The 22,951-nt window shown below is 38.7% G+C and overlaps 1 protein-coding gene across 1 annotated transcript in view; it reads left to right on the forward strand.

The window, feature by feature from the left end:
• The window catches only part of sdk2b (sidekick cell adhesion molecule 2b), a 179,467-nt gene that overhangs the window by 115,689 nt on the left and 40,827 nt on the right, over window positions 1-22,951 (forward strand). Inside the window, exons 20-33 of the mRNA XM_041815899.1 lie at window positions 1,005-1,196; window positions 4,182-4,303; window positions 4,407-4,516; window positions 7,032-7,182; window positions 7,278-7,515; window positions 10,439-10,554; window positions 10,645-10,834; window positions 13,498-13,596; window positions 14,124-14,318; window positions 15,675-15,876; window positions 16,299-16,402; window positions 19,575-19,645; window positions 20,248-20,383; window positions 22,830-22,886. Of these exons, the coding sequence (XP_041671833.1) occupies window positions 1,005-1,196; window positions 4,182-4,303; window positions 4,407-4,516; window positions 7,032-7,182; window positions 7,278-7,515; window positions 10,439-10,554; window positions 10,645-10,834; window positions 13,498-13,596; window positions 14,124-14,318; window positions 15,675-15,876; window positions 16,299-16,402; window positions 19,575-19,645; window positions 20,248-20,383; window positions 22,830-22,886 (1,983 nt within the window). The remainder of the gene's footprint in view (window positions 1-1,004; window positions 1,197-4,181; window positions 4,304-4,406; window positions 4,517-7,031; window positions 7,183-7,277; window positions 7,516-10,438; window positions 10,555-10,644; window positions 10,835-13,497; window positions 13,597-14,123; window positions 14,319-15,674; window positions 15,877-16,298; window positions 16,403-19,574; window positions 19,646-20,247; window positions 20,384-22,829; window positions 22,887-22,951) is intronic.

Below are 22,951 nucleotides of genomic sequence, written 5' to 3' on the forward strand. Positions count from 1 at the left end.
TGCAGCATGATATTAGACTTCCAAACTCCTTACACAAAACTTGCATTGTAAAAAAAAGAACATTATCTCCTCTTCCAAGTGATGCAAAATAAATGCCTCAAAAAGTCTCTTCCTCAAACACAACTCAGGTCTTTAATATAAAAGTAAGCAGAGATAAGGGACATTCCACTAAAAAGAATGGCTGTTAAATCATCATACTGTGTAAAAAGTGATGAACATAAAATGCTTTCTGTCTCTGAATAATAAAACAAACAGTGCCGCTCCTCTTCAGGGAGACCATTAAATCTGTTTCTTCTGCAAATGGTACCTGCAAAAAAAAGATATTTGGCTTTTGGATGTATTCTGAGTCTCATAAGTGTCTCCAGTAGTCGCAAATATGATCCTGAAAGATGAAAAGAACAAAATAATCTTATAAAGGAAGGATTTCCTCCACTTGTCCAGGGATTAAAATGCAAAATGTCCTAATTAAATAAACTCCCATGGAGCTTCTGTTCTGTCTCTACCAGTTTACATAGTCCAACTTTATTCAGTGCAAACTTCAAATCAAGAACAAATGCCCACCAGTTACATTAAAATGCATCTGTTTACAGAGGCTGAGATTTCCCAGCATATTGTGAAGTGCTGTTCTAAAACATTTTCATGCGCTTCACACTCCCAGGAGACAAACACTGACATGCTTTGTGAAATTATTGATTTGGCAAGAAATGCCGCCTAATGCCTTATGCAATCACATGAAAAGAGCTGCCGGCCAAGGAGCAAATTGCATTAACTTTGAGAGGGTAAGTGTGTGTATGTGTGGATAGGAGTGGGTGGAGGATGTGTGCAGGGAGGTATAATCGCAGGCTGATTTCATTTGCTGTATTAAATTTTTGATGAAGTTAATTTAATAGTTCTGATAGTTTGCCCCTAGCATGTGAGCTGAGAGTTGCTATTGTGGTCCAAGTGCTGCTGAATTTTCCCTCTGAGGATTCCTTTCCCGTCAACGTGTCTCTGTCGCTCTTTAGGCTATCGCATTTCATGGGAGGAGTACAACCGGACGAACACCAGAGTCACCCACTACCTGCCGAATGTGACTTTAGAGTACAGGGTCACCGGACTCACCGCTCTCACCACCTACACCATTGAAGTGGCGGGGATGACCTCCAAAGGCCAGGGCCAGCTGTCCTCCTCCACCATCTCCTCCGGTGTCCCACCAGGTCGGTAGCGACACTGTCAGAACAAATAATGCAGCTCGGTTCTACAAAGAAAGTGAACTAAGGTGTACTTGAAAGTTTCTGTTACAAAGCAGATTAAGTTTGAGTTTTACCTTTTCTTTCCTGAGCATGCATAAGTTGTGGTTCTTAAGAGAAAAAAAAACCTCAAACTGCTGTATTTAAATTCCTAACACGCAACTCAAAAATACTCCAGGGTTGATTTTGTTTCTTTAAAGCTGACCTATCTGACTCTGTAAAAATTCAATCTTAAAGCTGATGACCTTATGAGAAACTTAACATTTGTCATACCTTCTTTAAAAATGCCAGTTTAAGTTTAAGGCTTGATTTTTACTTGTGGATCAAATTGCATTGTCCTTTCCTGATTTCTTGGGGGTTTCTTTGTGGGGTGGGGGGGTATTCAGTCAGGGAACATTCTCGTCACACATTTTACAATGTAATTGCAGAATGGATATACAGTTTTACTTGGCAGAGAAGGCTTTGGATATAAGGGTGCAACAGGCTTCATGCTATAAAGGAGGAGGCTGGGGAGGAGGAGGTTAAGCTTTGCCAGTAGCAGCAGCATGGTGCACCAGCATAAATGGGATTAGTTAGAAGTATGTCTTATTTAAATACACCACAGTGTTGAGAGAAAGAGCTGTGAATGGCTGAGGGAGCTTGGAGGCAATAATTGGGATCAGCTAGCTATCAGCTGATCAGCTGGGTGTGTGACTTCCATGTCTTGCATAAACTAATGCTAAGCTTCATCTGTCACATTTAAATGTTTCAGATCATCAAACAAGCTTTAATATTAGACTGAGACAATATTATACTAAGACAACCATTTTTCCTTGGAGCCCCCCCCCCCCCCCCACATGTACCTAAGAAAAGTGGAACCCCCCAGGATCCAAGAGAGTAGAAAAAGTGACACACTGCTGTCAAAAAGTAAGATTTTAATTGTTTCACTGATAAAACCCTAAAAACGGCCTATACAAATGATTTTCTTATCAAAAGGCTTTTGTTTAAACTACTGAATAACTTCTTTATCATGGTTTTAGTCAATATTTGCAAATCTAATTTTGGCAGCCTCAGAGCAGAAAGCCCCCTCCACCCAAGATCTTTGGTGCCCAGACCCCAGGTTGGGAACCAATGGACTAAGATATTCAGAGTAAATACACAATGCCGTTTTTTAAATGATTTCATTTACAAATTTACAAATTTACAATTGACAAAAGCCGTTTTGGCCCTTCGCTGCATAAACCTTGGCCCTCTACTGCTCTGGCGTCCTCCAAGCCCGCGCCATGCCACATCTCTACAGGTATCTACCCTCCACAATGCACATGGTCGCCCCCGACGTCTGGACCAGCCCACTGGGTCCTGGGCACCCAGTATGCAATAAGCTGGATCAGGCATAGGAAACTGCACCAGATGCATATAAAAGTGCAGCTGCTGTTCCCATCAGGGCATCTCGTCTCACATGGTCTTGCCAACGATACCCCAAAATGCGCTGAAGTTGTCACAAAGGAGTCCAGTTGGCACTTCTGGCCATCAGTCAACATCCAGGCCTCACAAAAGCTGGGAATGCCCAGTGAGACAAGGAGGATTGAGGATTGGAATGGGGAAATTTACTTCTGGAACCAGGGCCACCAGTGCTGAGCTGTATCAAAGCCTCCCCTGCCTCCTAAAAGCCCCCTGTAAAACCCCACACATCAACTCTGTGATGCAGATTTCCTCTAACTTTTTTTCCAATAGCTATGAACCTTTACTGCACCATCCCTTCCTGCATATTTACTGTTTCACATTAAACTCTGTGCACACTCTCCACGGCATCTGGCGCTAGACTAAATGAAACAGGATCCTCAGTCTCCTCGGCTGGGACGGAACCAAAAGAAGAAGAAAAAAAAAAAGAACAACCAATTCATATCTGCCCCATGTCCATGAAATAACAGCTCCCATGAGAGCTCTGAACATAATTACAGTGTTTAATGATTTCATATTTGCAAAATTGTGTAATAGAAATACAATACAATTAGCAGAGCAGCAGTCAGAAGCTGTGCATCCATGCAACCTGTGAAATGAAAGGCTGTTAGACAGAGAGTGGAGCAGCAGTTATCGTCCCTGCGTGGTGATTACTGTCATTGTTTATGTGTAAAGAAAACACCTATGTGTCTGCAAAAGCAAAGCTAAAAGCACTCAATCATCAGTCATGGAAATGATTTAGAGGTGGTAATTTCACCACAGCAAAGCTGCAATCTGCATTTCATTAGGGTTGAATGCACCTGCATTTAAGCAATCTTGAAATAATTGCTTAACGCACCCACAGGAATGATTTTATGTTTTTAATATCAGGCCACAGTCCAGCTTGCTGCTTCTGACGTTAATATCTTCTGGTAGAATTTATGTAAACTATATGTTTTAGTGGGTTCAGTGGGAAAAGATGGAGAATGAATCACTTTATGCACAATTTCTCACACATATAGACCTAGAAAGAAGACAAAGAAAATCCCTCAATACACCAACAAATAATGAGATTCATATACAGAAAAACGCCTTCCTGCTGTTCCTTCAATTCGCCATATTCAGATTTGTTTCCCCTCATGGATTTCCAAGGAATAATCCATTCTTATTGTTTACCCGGCTCAAGTGTAAACAGTAGGATATCAGATTGAATCATATCTCCAGATAACTGCGGTGTAATTGACATTCATGGCATTGTCTCTGCCTGTGTACTCTGTGTAAGCATCTTTTTCCACATCTAATCTGCTTCTGCTGTCTAAGCTGAAGTTACTTGTAGGAGCACAGGAGGGAGAAGTAAGAGCGGTTCAGCTGTGTGTGGTATCTGTACGGCCACAAGAGGGAGCTGTTGTAGATGCATTTGCCCTCAGCGGAGGCAACAGACCTTAATGCACCCTGTGGGAGAGGCAGTACAGCCAGAAAAAGGACATTTTTGCATTTATTTGTGTCTGATTGTGTCTCTTTGCTTCTTAACAGAGCTTCCTGGCCCTCCTACCAACATTGCAATCTCCAACATTGGCTCTCGCTCCGTCACCCTGCAGTTCAAACCAGGATATGACGGCAAGACATCCATTTCTCGATGGCAGGTGGAGGCTCAGGTGAGCCAGCTTTTTCTTATTTTGAATTATTTATGTTACACAGACACAGATGTGTATTCAAATTGATACAAATCTTATGGTTATCCATGTTTGTCGGTTCCAGGTGGGTGTTGTGGGAGAAAATGAAGATTGGGTGATGGTTCACCAGGTAACCAATGAGCCTGAAGCTCGCTCCTTAGAGGTGCCAGGACTCAACCCGTACACCTTCTACAGGTAAAATTCTGTCACCTATCTCTCCTCCTATTCATGACTTAGCGTCACTTAAGGAGATAGAGGCTGTGGTTACAGGTGTGGTTTAGTTGAAGTGACTGCAAACATAGAAGCATTGCCGGCTCATGAAGAGATAACGGTGGTTGATGCCATAGCAGCAGTTTTATCAGCACTGGACAACATTTCTTTATTAAAGGAAGATCAAAGAACCACACTGAAAGATTTCCTTGGTGGAAAAGATGTTTTCACTCCTGTCTTCTGTAAGAGCTTAATTTACAAACTGGCTCCACTGGTTGTGAGGAAACTGGGTATTGACATAAGGGTTGCACTTCCTGTCAAGTCATCTTATCTTCCTCTACAGTGGTGCCTGCATACATCATATGTTTTGTTGCTAAGACTGACCCTCGTTGGATGTTTTCCAAACTTTCCGAACACCTGAATGGGGTATTGCCATGATGTTCCTTTGAGAGAATTAAAAAAACAGACTGCAGCCTGACATACACTCACTGACCAATTTATTAGGTACACCTGTTCAATTGCTTGTTAATACAACTAGCTAATCAGCCAATCACATGGCGGCGACTCAATGCATTTAGGCATGAAGATGTAGTAAAGATGACTTCCTGAAGTTGAAACAGAGCATCAGAATGGGGAAGAAGAAGAAGACCACATCGGGTGCCGTTCCTGTTTGCTAACATCAGGAAACTTAGGCTACAATTCACACAGGCTCACCAAAACTGGAAAACAGAAGAATGGAAAAGCATGGATCCATCCTGCATTGTATCAGCGGTGCAGGCTGATGGTGGTGGTGTAATGTGAAGGATGTCTTTTGGCAAACTTTGGGCCCCTTAGTACCAACTGAGTATTGTTTAAACACCACAGCCTACCTTAGTAGTGTTGCTGACCATGTCCATCCCTTTACGACCACAGTGTACTCATCTTCTGATGGCTGCTTCCAGCAGGATAATGTACCATGTCAAAAAGCTCAGATTATCTCAAACTGTTTTTTTAAACATTGCAATGCATTGCAAAGTCACTAGATCTCAATCCAATAGAGCAGTGGTTCTCAACTGGTGGGTTTAGACCTAAATAGCTTTTTCCAGTGGGTCGTGAATGGGTGCCAGGAAAAAAATGTGACAAAAAGTCTTTAAAAGTGTGTGGACATACAGTACATCCATAGATTTGTATTACACTTTTCAAATACATTTAGGTCTCCTTTTAGGTGTCCTCTCAAGGTTTCAACTTTTCTGTATTCTTAACCCCCATGGTAAAATTGTTTTCCCTGAGTAATGAGGAAATTCCTTGAGAAATTACCAAATCTCTATGCTGTCTGAGGAAAACTGAGTAAAATAAAATGTATAAATGCATGCCCTTCAATAATGATGCACTTTTCAAACATGTTCATGTTGCCCTTTCTCTTTGTTCATTCATGTTTTCTTCCATTAAGGGTCCAAACAGTAACATTTTCCATCAAAAACACATGGTAATGATTGAATTTTTCAAAAGTCTGGGTCGCAAATGGTCCACAAGGATGTGGTGGGGTGTCCTGGCTCTAGACCAGTTGAGAAATGCAAAAGAGCATCTATGGGATATGGTGGAACAGGAGATTCACATCATGGATGTGCAGCCCATCATGCCAAGATGGACCAAAATCTCTGAGGAATGTTTCCAACATGTTGTTGAAACTATGCCACGAAGAATTAAGGCAGTTCTGAAGGCAAAAGTGGGGTCCAGTACTAGCAAGGTGTACCTAATAAAGTGGACGGTCAGTGTTTATTCTGGATACTACAGTTTCCAAAGTCTGTCTTGTAATGGGTAAATGGAAGTTGCAAGTGCGTTGCTCATGCAGCCAAAAAATCTGCTCTGCTCTTTATAAAAGTAGAATAAAAGCACTGAAGATGCATCAGGTCGCAGATGTTTCGACTGATGACTTTCTGCTCTGTAGCCCTGGATTGCTTGAACTGCGTAATTGCTTTGTGTTTTATGTCTGTCTTTGTTAAATGTGCTGCTACCACTCTTGGCCAGGGCACTCTTGTAAATGAGAATCTTAATCTTAATGAGGCCTTCCTGGAACATGGAAATCGAACGTGCTGTTTATTACAAACAGCAGACATCTTGCTACTTTTACCATGTCTTATTCTTTATTCTTTTGATTTGGAACAAGATTAACATTGGATTTTCAGACGACCTCAAAACAAACATGTGATTTTTATCAAAAGTCTGCTTGTTTTTTCTGATCCTTTCAGTAAACAATGAGCCTTTCTAAGCCTGTCCCTGAAGACCTACATCAGCTGTATTACTTTGACTGAAGAGGAGCGGATATTGGATTGAAATTAAATTTTAAGTATTTTCAGACCACAGTGTAAAAAATATTTCACATTCAGTTCCCTGGTCTCATTCCCTCATGTAAAATGGTATATACTCAAACTACCAGAGTAGCTCTGTGAATTGATTTTGTGTTTATGCTGAAACAATAATTCTGCAGAAGTTTAATGACACGTTTCATTCCAAACACTAGGTTCAGGATGCGTCAGGTGAACATCGTGGGCACCAGTCCTCCCAGCCAGCCCTCCAGAAAGATCCAGACCCTGCCTGCTCCTCCTGACATGGCCCCCGCCAACGTCACATTGCGCACTGCCAGTGAGACCAGCCTCTGGTTACGATGGATGGTCAGTAGAAAACTGCTTAAGCATAAAGTAACAGTTATAAAGTTTAGTTTTAGACCTCTGGCTGATATTGATCCACTTTCCTCTCTTTTCTCCAGCCTTTACCTGAGTGGGAATATAATGGGATTGCAGAGCAGGTGGGCTACAGGATTCAGTATTCCCGTGCTGGCTCTCAAGGTCGAGGGCTGACCCACGTCATCGCTGACCGTCTGGAGAGAGAGTTCACCATCGAGGACCTGGAGGAGTGGACGGAGTACGAGGTCAGGGTTCAGGCTGTTAATGGCATCGGGATGGGACCCTGGAGCTCGCCGGTCAAAGGCAGGACGAGGGAGTCTGGTGAGTTAAAGGCTCAGCTAGAACACCCTCGGGGGGGAATAAAGGGATTGTGGTCTATCTGATTTGTAAGAACAATAAAATCTTTGTTTTTTTGCTGAATAATTCACATGCATGCTCATTTTTTTGCTGCCAAGTTTTGAATTCATTTCACACAGTGATCTAGGAACTCATTTGGCAGTTGCCTCAAGAAGACAAAGCGCTGATAGTGTTTCGGGGGATTTAGCTTGAAGAAATTCAAGGAAAATCTGTGCTAAAAATCCTTATAATTGTACTGGTCACTGTAGATTTGGTGAACACAAAAATCTTTAGAGAGACTTTGAGGGGGCACAGATGGCCTAGCAGTTAAATCACGCCCCGTGTACAAAAGTTAGTCTTCCAGGTGGGCAGCTCAGGTTCGGGTTCTACCTTTGGCCTCTTTTCTGCATGTTTTTCTTTCCCTGATTTCCTGCACAATCCATTGTCCTGTCCACTGGAAATAAGGAAAAAATAAAGCTAAGAAAGGGAGCTTGAGTTAGAAAATATCTAAAATAATATTATTTATGCATTACTGAGACTTATAGACATTATTAAACTGATCAAATATTCCCTGTTTGATCAGGGGATTGGCTGATGATTCAAGTCTTGCATGCATTCACTACACAACTTCTTTGAGTTTGAAATATTTTTCAAAACATCCACCTTCAAGAACCACAGCATTAATCAGAACTGCAATTTTTCAATTATTTATCATTAATATTGAGATGACCGTTCTGAATCAGTTGATGTTTAATGTTTTGATGACTTACAACGGGGAAGCTTATGGCATCTACCATAGCTCTTGTGTATGCCAGCCACACTGTAGGGCCCGTATATATTAAGTATACAGGAATGCAATTTGTAACTTCAGTGAAAGATAAATACACATTAAATGAGTCATAACTCAGTGTGGACTTGATGTGCAGCATGAATCTGGTAATGTTAGATCAGATATGACTTTTAAACTGTATTAAACATGAAACCGAAGCTCTGATAATCCCTGTGAACAATGTTGATTTTGACATGATGTTGGACAGCATGAGCTTTCAGTTGATTTTGTTTGTTATGTTTGATGAATGAGCGTTTCTTTCTCAGTTTCTCAGCATTCAAAAATTATGAAGTTTCCTTTGTTTACTATAATACTACATGGAAAATATTGTAGGAGATTTCAGAACAAAACTGCCGTTACTGTGGAGAGAAAATAGGAGAAAACTCGAGAGGAAACAAATTAAATATTTTAACCACAGCAGTGGTGTCCATCCACATGTGTTTTTTCTGATTTGCTGTCATGCCACTTCAAAGCTTAAAAAACAACACAGTTTAACCTTACTTCTTCCTTTACTTTCCTGAACTGCATTGCCGTATCTCTATGTTGCAGCCTGATGAGTACAGGAAAATGACACTTGTGCAATTGTTCTGAAGATTCTTTCGGCCTGTAGGTTGCTTTTTTTTTTTTTTTTACACAAATACATCTGGCTTTAGCAGCAAACAAACATCAACAGAATCGAATTTAAAGCTACCTTTAAATTAAGCTACCTGGGACCCACATTTTTAGAGCTCAGTTGACAGCGTTCAACATCAGTGCTAAACTGTATCAACTCTGCAAATGGACTCAAGTAAATTTCATCTGAACCAAACTGGTTATGTGTGAAAGCGTAACATTCAAAAGCTTGGACCTAAACTGCTTGTAATGAGGGAAAATTGCTGCCAAAACAACATGCATGAATTTATGTGGACTTGTCAGATGAATGTGACTTAAATTAAGTGTAATGAGATTTTCTTTTTCCAAGAAATCGGGCAAACTCCTGGTAAGGTTTGTTTATTTTTCAGTGAAACTGCCATGATCTCCTGTAAAATTGTGCCCAATTGTTTTCACCTTGCTAATTTATTTTTTTCCTTGCCATATTTATGTTTGTTTGTTTCTTTGTATGTGTGGGTTGAGCCCAGAAGACTCAATTATTATTCATGCAGATTTAATTAATAGTCATAGATTAAATAATTATCTGATATAAAACACAGGCAAATATCCAGTGACATGTTCCCTTTTTAGTTTTTTTCAATTTGTTCTCCCCTTTTTTGGCTCTTCTCATGCCCTTTTTTTAGGATAGCTTCACTAGATGTTGTTAGATGATGCAACCTGGTCTATAAATAAACCACAAATTCAGATTTAAACACTTTTGAAACCAAAATTATATCCACATTTACTATTCACAGGTGGATATCTGTTTATAAAGCTAAGTAAAGCTGCAGAATTATCATATAAAGATGTTTGTTTTATACCTTAAATAACCACACAGCAGCTCAGACACAATCCTGCATAGGCACCATAATAGTATTTGCATTGATTTTCTCTAAAACTTTTTGCTATATCTGTGCAGAATATCTGTATTATAAGTCATATTAAGAATATAAATCATACACATAGAGCTTAAGATATGCCATATTTTGAATTAATTTGAATCCTTTTACTCCTAAACTCTATTTAAAGGAGAACATTTTTTCCCTCTGTACCTCTGCACTCAAATTTCTCACCAGACGCCGGCTAGTGAGGAATGGAAGGAGTGAAGAAAGGAGTCTGAGGAAATTGAGAACACATGTACTCGAATGAGGAATTCCTGTGCTCCTTTTTTCCACTCACTGCTGCAGATTCTTAGGAATCAGTGCATTATGTCCAGGGATGAGTGCCAGGGAAGAGAAAAAAGGCCTTTTCTTGACTCATTTCTCTTTCTTAGCAGGCCTGCGGGGGAACAGAATATCAGACACTACGTGCAAGAACACATGATATAACCACAGCCGATACTTCAAAGTGCATCTCTGTCTAATACAAATTAATTTTTTCTGAATTGAAGGCAAACAATGGACTATTCAGGCATAATGTTTTCGCCTCTGTGCTCTCTTTGTTCTTCAGTCCCCTCCTGTGGACCCACAAATGTGTCTGCTTTCGCCACCACATCCAGCAGCATCCTGGTACGCTGGTTTGAAGTTCCTGAGCCGGATAGGAACGGTCTCATTCTGGGCTACAAGGTCTCATTTTATGTCTTACAGTTATTCACTATCTATTTACAGAGAAATCAACAAATTCAAATGAATTTTGCCTCAACTTCTGTCTGTAAGGTGGTGTACAAAGAGAAGGACTCTGACAGTGTAGTCCACTTCTGGACAGTGGAGGGAAACGCCACCCACAGTGTCCAGCTGACCGGTCTGGGAAAATATGTGCTCTATGAGATCCAAGTGCTGGCTTTCACACGTATTGGAGATGGACGACCAAGTTCTCCACCCATCTTGGAGAGGACTTTGGATGATGGTAGGGACACAGCCAGAAGTAACAATGAGCAATACTGTTTAACAGTGTTATCATATCAGTACGACACAATACATTATGATACAATGAAACCATGATATGATGTGGTTCGGTACAATACAATACAGGACGAGACAATACAATATTGTTCAGTGCAATCATAATACAATATGGTTAATTATGAGATGATACAAGATGAGACATATTTATACGGTACAGTTTAGTTGGGTACAAAACAATGCACCACAGTTAGGTTTGATGAAATTGAAACCAATGCTCTAAAGTATGAGAAGAGACAAGACAATATGATGGGATAAGGCTAGGGGTGATTCAGAACTATATGATGAGGTACAGTACTTTTAGGTTCAATATACAGTAACTACGATACAATATGAAACACTACAATGTGATACTATATGGTACAATAAGATAAGATACCATATGATAAGATATGGTATGGTACAATGGCATACCGGACGATAACATGCAAAATAATATGATAGAGGAAGGTACAACAGGACTTACTACAATGCAATGTGATACAATACAAAGTGATATGGTGCAATACAATAAGAAACAATGCTAAGTGATACAATACGATGCAATAGGATACAAAACAAAATGGTACCATACAGTGCAGTGAGTTATCTCACAGTTTGCAACAAGAATGAAACAATACAATGTGATCTGATCTAGCACAAATAGAATGATACAATACAATACCCAACCACACAATAGTATAGTATCGTATAGTATCGTATCGTATAGGATACGATACGATGCAATACAACACAATACAGTAGAAAACCAAACCACACAATAGTATAGTATACGATGCGTTAGGATAGGATAGGATAGAATAGGATAGGATACAATGCGATAGGATACAGTACAATATGATATGATGCAATACGATACTATAAGATACGATACCAAACCACACAACAGTAAACAATAGTATATGATAGTGTACGATACGATACGATACGATACGATGCAGTACACTACGATACTATACAATATGATACGCTACCAAACCACACAATAGTAAACGATAGTATATGATAGTGTACAATACAATACGATACGATATGATACGATACAATACAATACGATACGATACAATACACTATGATGCGAAATTATCAGTACAGTACAGAAAGGCAAGGTATGGTAATATAATATTGTATTATAAAATATGATATATGAACAAAATGATACACCATGATCAGATTTTTTACAGTAGATATGAAATGAAGCGAGAAGATATGATACATTAAAATGGCATACCATACTTTACCATACATTACCATGTAATTGAGGAAAGTTCAGTAGAACATAATGCGATGTGATATGATATGAAATAATAAGGTACAGTTAGGTTTGGTACAGTATGATACAATACAAGAACCACATGATACAATACGAGCCATTCCAGTATGACACAATACAATATTTTAAGATACAATATGATACGATATGATACAGAATGAAATGTTACACTAGGATCTGATACAAAACAGTATGATATGATATGATATGAATACATACCAAACAATACCATGCAATACTACTTAACAGAGGAAGGTACAAGAGGACATAAAATAATGCAATGCAATACGATACCATACCATACAGAATGGAAAGAAATGATACGGTATGTTACAAGAATATAATTTTTCCTCTACGATCAATCAATACAAAACAGTACGATTTGAAATGAAACAAAATAAAATGGTACGATAATATGATAGCAATACCATAAAATACTATTTAGTAGAGCAAGGTACAGTAGGACCGATGCAATGCAATACGATACAGTTTATTTCTCACTTGGGAAAATGAATCTTAGACTCAAGAGCTGTGCATATTTAACTGCCTCTATTAATGCAAAGCATGAATGGCACTTCAGTAGTTTCTCTTATAATGAATAATTTAAAATGAAACCCATTTAATCTTTTTTTAAATTAATAAACTATAATAATTTGCTGCTTTAATGAAGGATGAATTTCTTCCATGTTGGCTACCTTGATGCTTTTATGCAGAGTATTTTCTTTAACTTTCTATTGTTAAAATGACATTGAGGGATGTTTTGCTTGTTCACTGTGCTTATACACTCTCCAAATTCAAATATTTCAAGTGGATAAAAGGGTGTTTTCTTTCCGTTAAGTTGGGGGCCACTGTGGACAAAAGCAGTCTGTAGGGAGTTGTGGAATTTTCTTTCAGGTTGCAAGAGCATTTGTGTTGAAAAAAAAAGGAGTACAAATTGAAAACTTTGTGAGAAACACCCTTTAAAGAAATCATAGACATTATGTAATCTGTCTTACATTATTGCTACTTTGGTAGTAATCTGTAGTCTTTGGTGCTGTTTTACAAGCAGTGGCCTCAAATAATTTTATATAACTTAAAAGAAAGGAGACATATTCCCCTTAGTTTCTTTGGCTAGGAAGGGAGTCTTTATAGAACGCATAATGTTATTTTGTTGTTTTTTAATATGTTCAAAATAAATCAAATGAAATTGAGTTTGTAATTTTGGCTATAAGATCAAAACTGTGAGCCAAAAAGTTATGAAAGTAAAATGAGACAAAGAGTTAAAAACTCCAGATCCTAAGTTAACATAACTTCTGATTAGTTAAAGGGGTTTAATGTCTGCTTGTTTCCTGCAGTTCCTGGACCTCCAGTGGGTATCCTGTTCCCTGAAGTGCGGACTACCTCAGTCAGGCTGATCTGGCAGTCTCCATCACAGCCCAATGGCATTATACTTGGTTTGTAACACAATATTTAGGTATTTATGGTATTTATTGACCAGGAAAATGTGATTCAGTGCACATACTGGCCTCTATATTCAGATTCAATGGAGCATAAGGCCAAAGGTGTACTTCTTGAAGACTTATAACGTACTTTTATTATGCTTTTCTTTTTGGTGGACCACACACATTCAGACTTGTTATTTTCCGTCACTGGATCAGAGAGCTGGAGTCTCTTGTAAACTAATTGAGGATTTCCTCATGAGCATTTGATTCATTATACATCTGTCGGATCATTTATTTTAAACTGTACAGCATGTCAGACCCACGCAGTAGCAAGTAGGAGCAGATGCTAGTGGGATCATTTCAGAAGAGATAAAGCTGTGTGTTTTGCGGTTTGCTTTTCCTAGTATTGTTAGGAAAAGCAACACAAACAACAAATGCTTTAACACATTTTTTTCAGCCAAGACTGAATTTGAAATTGAGCTCCTAATGACAGCTCCGATACAAATCTGAAAACAATCTCTATCCTTTTTTCTCTTTAGCCTACCAGATCACATACCACCTCAACTCCACAAACAGCAACGCGGCCACTGTGGACGTGCTGAACCCTAGCGCTCGCCAATACACGGTGACCAACCTGAAGCCGGAGTCGATCTACGTGTTCCGCATCACAGCACAGACCAGGAAGGGGTGGGGAGAGGCGGCTGAGGCACTGGTGGTCACCACAGAGAAAAGAGGTAACCATGGTTAATGTGTATCTAAACACTATACATATGATTATGCAACATAATAATGCATTACTGACCATCAATAATCTAACTAGACCACAGGTGTTACAAAGAGTACAATAGCACTGATTTAAAGTTTAACAGCACTGGGACAGCTCTAATATAGGGTAAAACAGGAATGGAAAAATATGGAGAATAACAGAACTGAGTAAAAGTATAACAGCACACTGGAAAGCTGATACTGTCAGTAGCACTTGGACAGCTCTGACATAGGGGTACCAGCACAGGGACAGCTTTGATATAGGGTATAACAGCACTGGGACAGATCTAACATATGGTATAACAGCGCTGTGAAAGCTCTCATGTAGAGTATTTCAGCAATGGGACAGCTCTGATATATGGTATAACAGCACTGGCCCATGAAACTCCTTGTTTCATGTTTAATGAAATGTCCCAGGGCTAAATATTAGTCTGTACTTAGGCAATGCTAAATGTTCTTTGTATAGGCGATCAGTTGGTTTCCATGAATCAGTCAGGCAACTGTCAACAGGCTCTTGGCAACAGTCCAGTTTAAGTTAGGAAGTTACTATATCTATAGAGCCAATGAATGATTAAAGAGCTTAAATCTCGATCTGTTATTGGCTGTTGTGGTTTATCAGTATATGTCACTTTTTGACATGCCGTATATAGACAATATTATTGCTACTCTACTTATTGGCAGCACATCTGTAATTCTCTTTGAGAGGAAGTTGTAATGACTAAATCATACCAAAATTAATTTTAATAGCTTTTAGTCTGAACTGAGTTGGTTACATAACTAAAGTCAGCCCACCACAACCACTGCCTCTCATGTTGTTTATGAGCTGTTAAACTTTAAGTAACCATGACATAATTTGTTGTAAACCAGCCTTAAGGACACAAACAGCACAGTTGTTCGAGCAGACACAGGTGTGTGATCTCAGTAATGAAACGACTTGTACAGGGTGTTGCTGAGCCTTTCCTCGCTCTCGATTCCAGTTAACAGTCCAGTTAGCAGATGTGCTTTCTAGGGGAGTGTTTATGCCCTGTGGGTGTTTATCAGAAGCGCTCTGATGCAGTTGTAAGAGTGAATCAGTCCATCTGCCTCCCTCAGGGCATGCTGTGGATTGTTTATTCTCCAACTTCCATTTTGGAGGTTCTTTTCATTCATCAAAATCGTAATCCGTTTTTCCGTGTATCATTGCACATGCAAATTGTAGGAAATCATTTATTCCCAAAACCAATTCCAAAAGCTCTATTTTCCCTCCAAACTTTAAATTCTCTCATTATTCCTTTTGTTTTGCAGCACCTCTTTGCATATTTACATGCCTGTGCTCATGCTTCCAGCTCGTCCCCAGCCCACCAGCCGCCCTGTGGTTCTGCAAAAAGACATCCAGGCCCGCCAGGTCCTGCTGTCATGGGAGCCGGGCAGTGACGGCCTCTCCCCTGTGCGCTACTACACGGTGCAGCTTAGAGAGCTTCCTGAGAACAACTGGACGGTCCATTCTGCCTCTGTTAACCACGAGTCCTCCTCTTACATCGTGTCTAGGTAAACTGTAGCTTTAAATTTATAACATTTCACCTTTATGTGTTTCTATTTGTTCTCTTTAGATTTGGAGGATAACACTAAATGAAACCATACATCTTTTCACAGTCCCACCGCTGCATTCACCTAAATCTTGCTATCTGTAGCAGAAATGGCAAATCAACAATATCCTTACACATAATAATGCTTCCAGGCTGTTGCAGTCTAGTTTAGAGCAATATACCAGTATAAATTGAGCGAAATAAAGCAGATGCAGCAGTCAGCACTTAGTTGAAATTTGTGCTTTGTAGTGTGCCTCACAAACTTGTAGCTCCCACAGTGAGACTATATTTCTCTTTTGATGTCAGGGACTTAAAAGGTTTAAGATCCACTGTGGTAGTTTATCATCAAGCTTGATGTGCTTTTCTCTGCTTCCATCCCCTAAGGCTGAAGCCTTTCACATCCTACCAGTTCAGAGTGAAAGCCACCAATGACATCGGGGACAGCGAGTACAGCGAGGAAAGTGAAGCGATCACAACACTGCAGGATGGTAAGGGCAACATAATGAGAAGATTCAGCACACAGTGTAAATATTTGATGGGTAAATTAGCTTGATCTTAAAGGAAAGGTTTTGAAAAATATTCTTATTTGCTTTTTTGATGAGTTAGATTTGAAGACTGAAACCACTCTCATCCCTGTTTGGTAAACATGGGGCCACAGCTAGGAGCCAATTAGCTTATATTAGCATAGAGACTTGAAAGAAGGGGAAACAGCAAGCATCGCTCTGTTGGAAGTTACCAAAACACAGCAAGTAGAGCATTTAAAAGTCTACATTTTAAGTTTTTTTCATTACACTGAAGTGTAAAAAGCCATGTTTCTTTGTGTTCTGTGGGGGGTTATTTCCAGGACTATTTCTTAAAGGCTGCTGCAGCGTCCTGGAGTATCCACTGACCACTTTCCTCTGATGTTACTTTCAGAGTCTGTTGTTGTTATCAAACGAATAATATCATAGAGCTGTGTTAAAAATGTACAAATTAGGGCGCGCCGGTTGTCGAGTGGTTAAGGCGCACGCCATATACGCAGGCGACCCGGGTTCGGATCCGGCCCATGGCACTATTTCCTGCATGTCTCTCCCCACTCTCCCTCCTGTTTCCGACTCTGTCCACTGTCCTATCTAATAAAGGCAAAAAAGGCCAAAAATAAATTAAAAAAAAAAAATGTACAAATTAGAGGAATAGCATGAAATGGTTTTCATTTCACTGCTTCTTAATTGAATGGCAACTGAAAACTATAATTATTCAATCAACAGAGGGCAGGCCTTATGTATATGTTACAGTGACACATCAATTAATGTTAACATTCAACAGATTACTAGCTTGCATCACTGTGTGTTACACTGGAAAATGACTGATAATCCTGATGTAAATTAGAAAAGGTATGTTTCCAAAGCAACAAGTAGTGAAAAGGGAAGAAGAGCGGGCCCTATACTGACCCAAAATAATGCAATAATGTCATCAGTTAATGTTTCTAAGGCTTAAATGACTCACTTACAATGGCTGTAGTTTACTAATAGTACAACCCTAATTCCAAAAAAGTTGGAGCACTGAGTATATTAAAATAAAGCAGAATGCAAAGATTTGCAACCCAGATTTTATATACGATGGAACATAAACAACAATCAGATGCTGAAACTTAGACACTTTACCATTACCATTAGAAATATTAGCTTATGTTGAGTTTAATGGCAGCAACACATCTCAAAAAAGTAGGGACAGGGCAACAAAAGGCTGGAAAAATAAGTGGTACTAATAAGTGGAGCATTTTACCACTAATTAAGTTAATTGGCAACAGGTAAGTAACATGATTGGGTATCGATGAAACATTTTAGAGAGGCAGAGTCTCTCAGAAGTGAAGATGGGCAGAGGTTCACTAATCTGTATAAAACTGCATCTAAATATTTTCAGCAAAACTGTTCCTCAACAAAAAATTGTAAAAACTTGGCATATCCCACCATCTACTGCAGTGTTTCCCAACCATTTTCCTTAGCTCCTCAAACTTGTATAAGATAAGCCAAGGCAAACCCCCTCCCTTAGGACCCACCAACATATTTTGTCAATAATAATTCTAATAATTCTAATAATACATTTTATTTATTGAGCACTCTCAAAAAACCAAAGACACTGCACAATAGTTAGAAGACATTACAAAAAAAACAAAACATAACTTCCAAACAAGCAAACAGAGAAGCAGCAAAATGGCAGCACAACATCAGAATCAAACATTAACTTACCAATAAATAACAAGATCTATGCATAAACTACTCATCATTACAATGGTGGTTAATAGTCACTCTAGAAGGAAAATAATAGAGGATCTGGTCATTTTTATTAAAACTTGAAATTCTTAAGTGTAAAAAGTCGTAAATTTCCAAGAAAAAAAGCTACATTTTTTTGTTTTAAAAGTTCATAAATGTACATGGACTGAAACCTAAAATTTCTGAGATTAGAAAACGGAAAAGTCACTGTTTTCAGTTTTTTTTTCTTGTAAATTTTTGACTTCACACTGTTATTGAGTCAAGATTTTAAAAACTTGAAATTAATGGATTGTCTTTACTTTTTTACAGTGTATTTTTTGCCCTAATATGCCGTCGTATTGTTTCTCATGATTTTTATAAAATAAATGCACATCTAGTTTTGACAAGGTCAGAACAGACAGTCCTGCCCCCCCCCCCCCCCCCCCAGCTGAAAGCTGAAAGTCAATATTAGATGCTTGTGATATTCAGGCCCTCAGGTTGCACTGTTAAAAAAAGGCATGATTCTGTGCTGGAAATCACTGCATAGGAACACTTCCAAAGATCATTTTCTGTCAACACAGTTGACTCAGCCATCCAGAACTGCAAGTTAAAATAGGTGTAAATTACTGGCTTTTGGTAATACTAGCTAAGCAGCATTGGTGGTTGTTTGACAGCTGTAGTTTATTTTCTTAAAGGGCCTAAAAGGTTATTAAATGTGCTGTTTAATCTTGAATATGGCTCCATGTCCTCCAGGTTTCTACTATCCATACTTTTTCCAATAGTCACATGAGAAATGGTCAAATGTTAATGATTTTCAGAGACTCTTAGTTTCTACAACTAATTAAATTGAATCAAGGCTTCAACCTTATTCGAGGATTTGAGCTTCCAAATTTAACATCAGAGGATAATGGGTGATGTGTGAATATGGTAAATTAGTTTCCAGGCAGTCTGACATTATTTTTAAGACAAGATAAGGCTGTAACGCAAATGAACTTTATAAAAACCCATTTATAACAATATGTAGGCTATAGTTAATTTTAGGTCTGATATTAACACTATGTTCCTTTGTGTCCCAGTGAAAAGAGATTAATGTCTGCATGAATTAGCCTATTGTTGTGATACAAACGCTGCTGGCAAAGCCTTCAGGTTACATCATGTGTGCTCTATCTGCAGCTACCATGAGACAAGAGGGTAGTGTGAGGGCCCTGCCAAGATCTGCCCAGTGGTGCCTTAACAAACTAAATAAATGTTCCGTCTAAATATCTTTTCCAAAATGCTATTTTTGACTCATCCCTCAATGGCTTTTTTGTTTTTGCCATTGTGTGTTTATGCTCCATGAATGCCACTGCACATGGATGGATTAAGCATCTTGAATTGTTCACATTTTCAGGTCAATTAAGCTCATTTATCTCACTTTTTATCACCCCAGCGCCTGACGAAGCACCCACCATTCTCTCCGTCACGCCGCACACAACAACATCAGTACTCATCCGCTGGAAGGTAAGAGGGCACGCTGTCTTCTGCTTTTTTTTCTATCCCTTATTGTTTGCTTAATTTATGAAAGTCTGAGAAAATTGGCTGCATGAGAGACCACAGAGCAGGCCTGTACTTACAAACTGGATGCTAAACACTTTCACAAACACCCCTCATGTCTACTCCCACACTCACACCTGAATTAACAAGTCATAAAGAGGAAAAAACAGGAGGCTCCAAGCCACAATTTTACTTTTATGGGGAACACTTGTAGAGTTTGTAAGCTTAGAGAAGTGCTTATTTTCTCCCCTCCGGCTTTGCTCTGTCATTTTCAACTATGGGGGATTTCTCCAAGTGACTCACTTGTGGATGAGCTCAGTTTTCTTACTGTAAGTCTCTTCAGTGATGCTTAAGTAGAGACAAAACACTCAGTGATTAAGTGGAATTATCCCAGAGAAGAAACATACAACTAAAACGCCGATTAAGGTGAAATTAGCGATTTACCAACCTCATTAAAAGTGAAACTAGGTCACGAGAAGTATTCAGAGCTATTTCTGGGTCTCGCTTCTGCAGACATCTGCTACATCAGACTTTAACTTCTAAACTTCTCTTTCCTTCCTCTTTTTCAGCCCCCCTCTGAGGAGAAGATCAATGGGATCTTACTGGGTTTCAGGATTCGCTATCGTGAGCTGATGTACGACCGTCTCCGCAGCTATTCTGCACATGCTATCCACAACAGTGCGTCCACCTGGGCTGAGCTGACTGGTGAGGAATCATGCCGGCTAACAACTCACCAATTTTCTACAATTTTCACCATTGTTTCATCACAAAAAGTACATTTGCAGTTTAGTTGTTAGAAAAAAAAACCTAAAGCTATCTCCTAGAACACTTTCTAATGCACAATTTTGACCCTGATTAGCTAGCTCATGCCAACTTCCTCTCTTATAGTCATGTGACATCTGGGTGTTACACCTAGAACTTTTTGAGTGTTGTTTTTAGTATGTTTTTACCAGAAATGGCTATCTAACTGCAGATTTGAGGAAGATATACTGCCTTCTGTCTTGGTTAGAGCTGTTTTTCTAGCTAGTTTTATCTCCTAAACTTAGATAGCCTGTGTGCTAACATTTGTATTTCTTCTCAAAATCTTCTTAGAGTTACAAATTTATGAATGAAACACTGACTTTTTCTTTGGTTAACTGTCTTTGGCAGCTAAATTTACCTCCTAACCTAGCTAGCTTTTATGCTATCAGTGATATGTCTTCTAAAAGTATTCTTATGTCTATCTTAACAACAAATAAGTAAAAGAAATACTGACTTCTTTTTCAGTTAACTTTCTTTGCTAGCTAGTTTTACCTCTAGCTTCACTTGCTTATATAATATCAGGAATATTAAACAACAAATTTGGCTTGTTGTTTGGTTAATTCCCTGTGTTAGCTAGTTATATCTTTTAACTTAGCCAGCTTGTATGCTAGCAAAAATATATATTCTCAACATCTAATTATGATTGTCTTCAATTCGTAAAAGAAATAGTGTCCCCTAGCCTTGCAAGCTTATATAATATCAGCAATATTTCTTCTTGACAATGAAAACAATGGCTTTAACTTGGCTAGCTTGTATGCTATCAGAAATATTTAGCAGCATTGATATTACCTTAACTACAATTTTGTAAGAGAAATACAGGCTTTTTCTTTGATTAGCTTCCTAGGCTAGCTAGTTTTCCCTTCTAACCTGGCTGCTTTGTATTTTAGTAGCATTAGTTTTTTTCTAAAGACTTTCCTGTGGCAGCAAAATGTTAATTGGTAATTTTCTGGGTAAAACATGTTTGTATTTGAACTCTTTGCTAGCTTTATTTGCCTATTTGCAGTAACATTTCTCCTGAGCAGCACTAAAAACAGTAGATGCTAAGATAAGGAATAATAATAAAGGGTTTTCTTGGTGAATTAACTTGATATCAGTTGCATTTCTTCTCAGCTACATTAAAAACAGTAGAAGCTAAGGTAATGATATGTTAATAGGCAATTTATTTAGTTAATTATTTGGGTATTTGAACCCTTTGCTACCTCTATCAATCTGCTAGCAGCAACATTTCTTCATAGCTTCACTAAAAATAGTTAACGCTAAAGAAAGGAATAACATATATCAATAAGGGATTTTCTGGGTGATTTGGGGGGTTTATAAACCCCATTCCTAGCTTTATTAACCTGCTAGCAATAACATTTTTGTCTTAGCTACACTAGAAATAGTTGAAGCTGAGATAAGGAATGTTTTTTTATAAAATAGAGAATTTACAGGATGAATTATTTAGGTGATTAAACCCTGTTGCTAGCAGTAACATTTCTTTTTAGCAGCACCAAAAACAGCAGAGGCTAAGGCAAGAAATAATAGATACAGGAATCCCTATAGGATCTACTGGGTGAGCTATTTGTGTATTTAAACCCTTTGCTAGCTCAGTTAACCTGCCAGTGGTAACATTTCTCCATACTTTTGCTTGTAACAGTAGAAGCTTAATAATTTGTTCTCTATTAAAAGAGGATTTACTGAGTCAATTATTTGGACATTTTAACCCTAAAAAAAAGCTTTAAACTCTCTAGTTAACTGGCACATTTTAAGGGGATTCTGTTGCATTTCCAAAGCTGGAATCTGTTACCATTCTTTTAGCAAAAGAAGAGAAAGTTCTTCATGGATTTCAAGAAGTTAAACAAGGAAAGAAATTCATTCAAGATTCATAAACTAATGATTGGCAGGGAAATAAGATGCTGTTTTTTCTGCTACTTCACTTTTATTTTCGGGCAATTATCAGACGCTGTCGGGGTTATTTTCCCTGCGCAGTATTTATGAGTCAGCACCATTATTTCCATCAGAAGAAAACTTTCATACAGGCCTGTTCTCTTTCGAACATTTCCTCGCTGGTCTTGACACTTCTCAGCAAAACATTTCATCTTGTGATCACCAGCTATCAGCAACAAGCTATTATTAGGTTTACTCAGGAGCTGTTCTTGTTCTGCTGCGCTGTGTAACTTAGCCTATAATTTAACTCTTGTTGAGTTATTCTTGGGCTCACTCACAGAGGTTTGGCTACTGTGATTGTGTTGGTTTTTATAAAAATACTGATACTTTTCTGGACTACAAAATATTATGTTTTTCTCACTATTATTGTTTGGCTAATTCTTCTCTTTTATATCTTCTTTTTCTTTCCAACTCTTCATCGCAGCCCCTTACAGCATCCGCAATCTCAGTGAACCAGCTCTGAACCAGTATGAACTGGACAGTAAGTTCTTCACTCTCTGCACATAAACACTCACTCATGCACTCACAAGGATTCAATTTGTCTGC

The sequence above is a fragment of the Cheilinus undulatus genome, linkage group 20, assembly GCF_018320785.1.
Source record: "Cheilinus undulatus linkage group 20, ASM1832078v1, whole genome shotgun sequence".
NCBI lineage: Eukaryota > Metazoa > Chordata > Actinopteri > Labriformes > Labridae > Cheilinus > Cheilinus undulatus.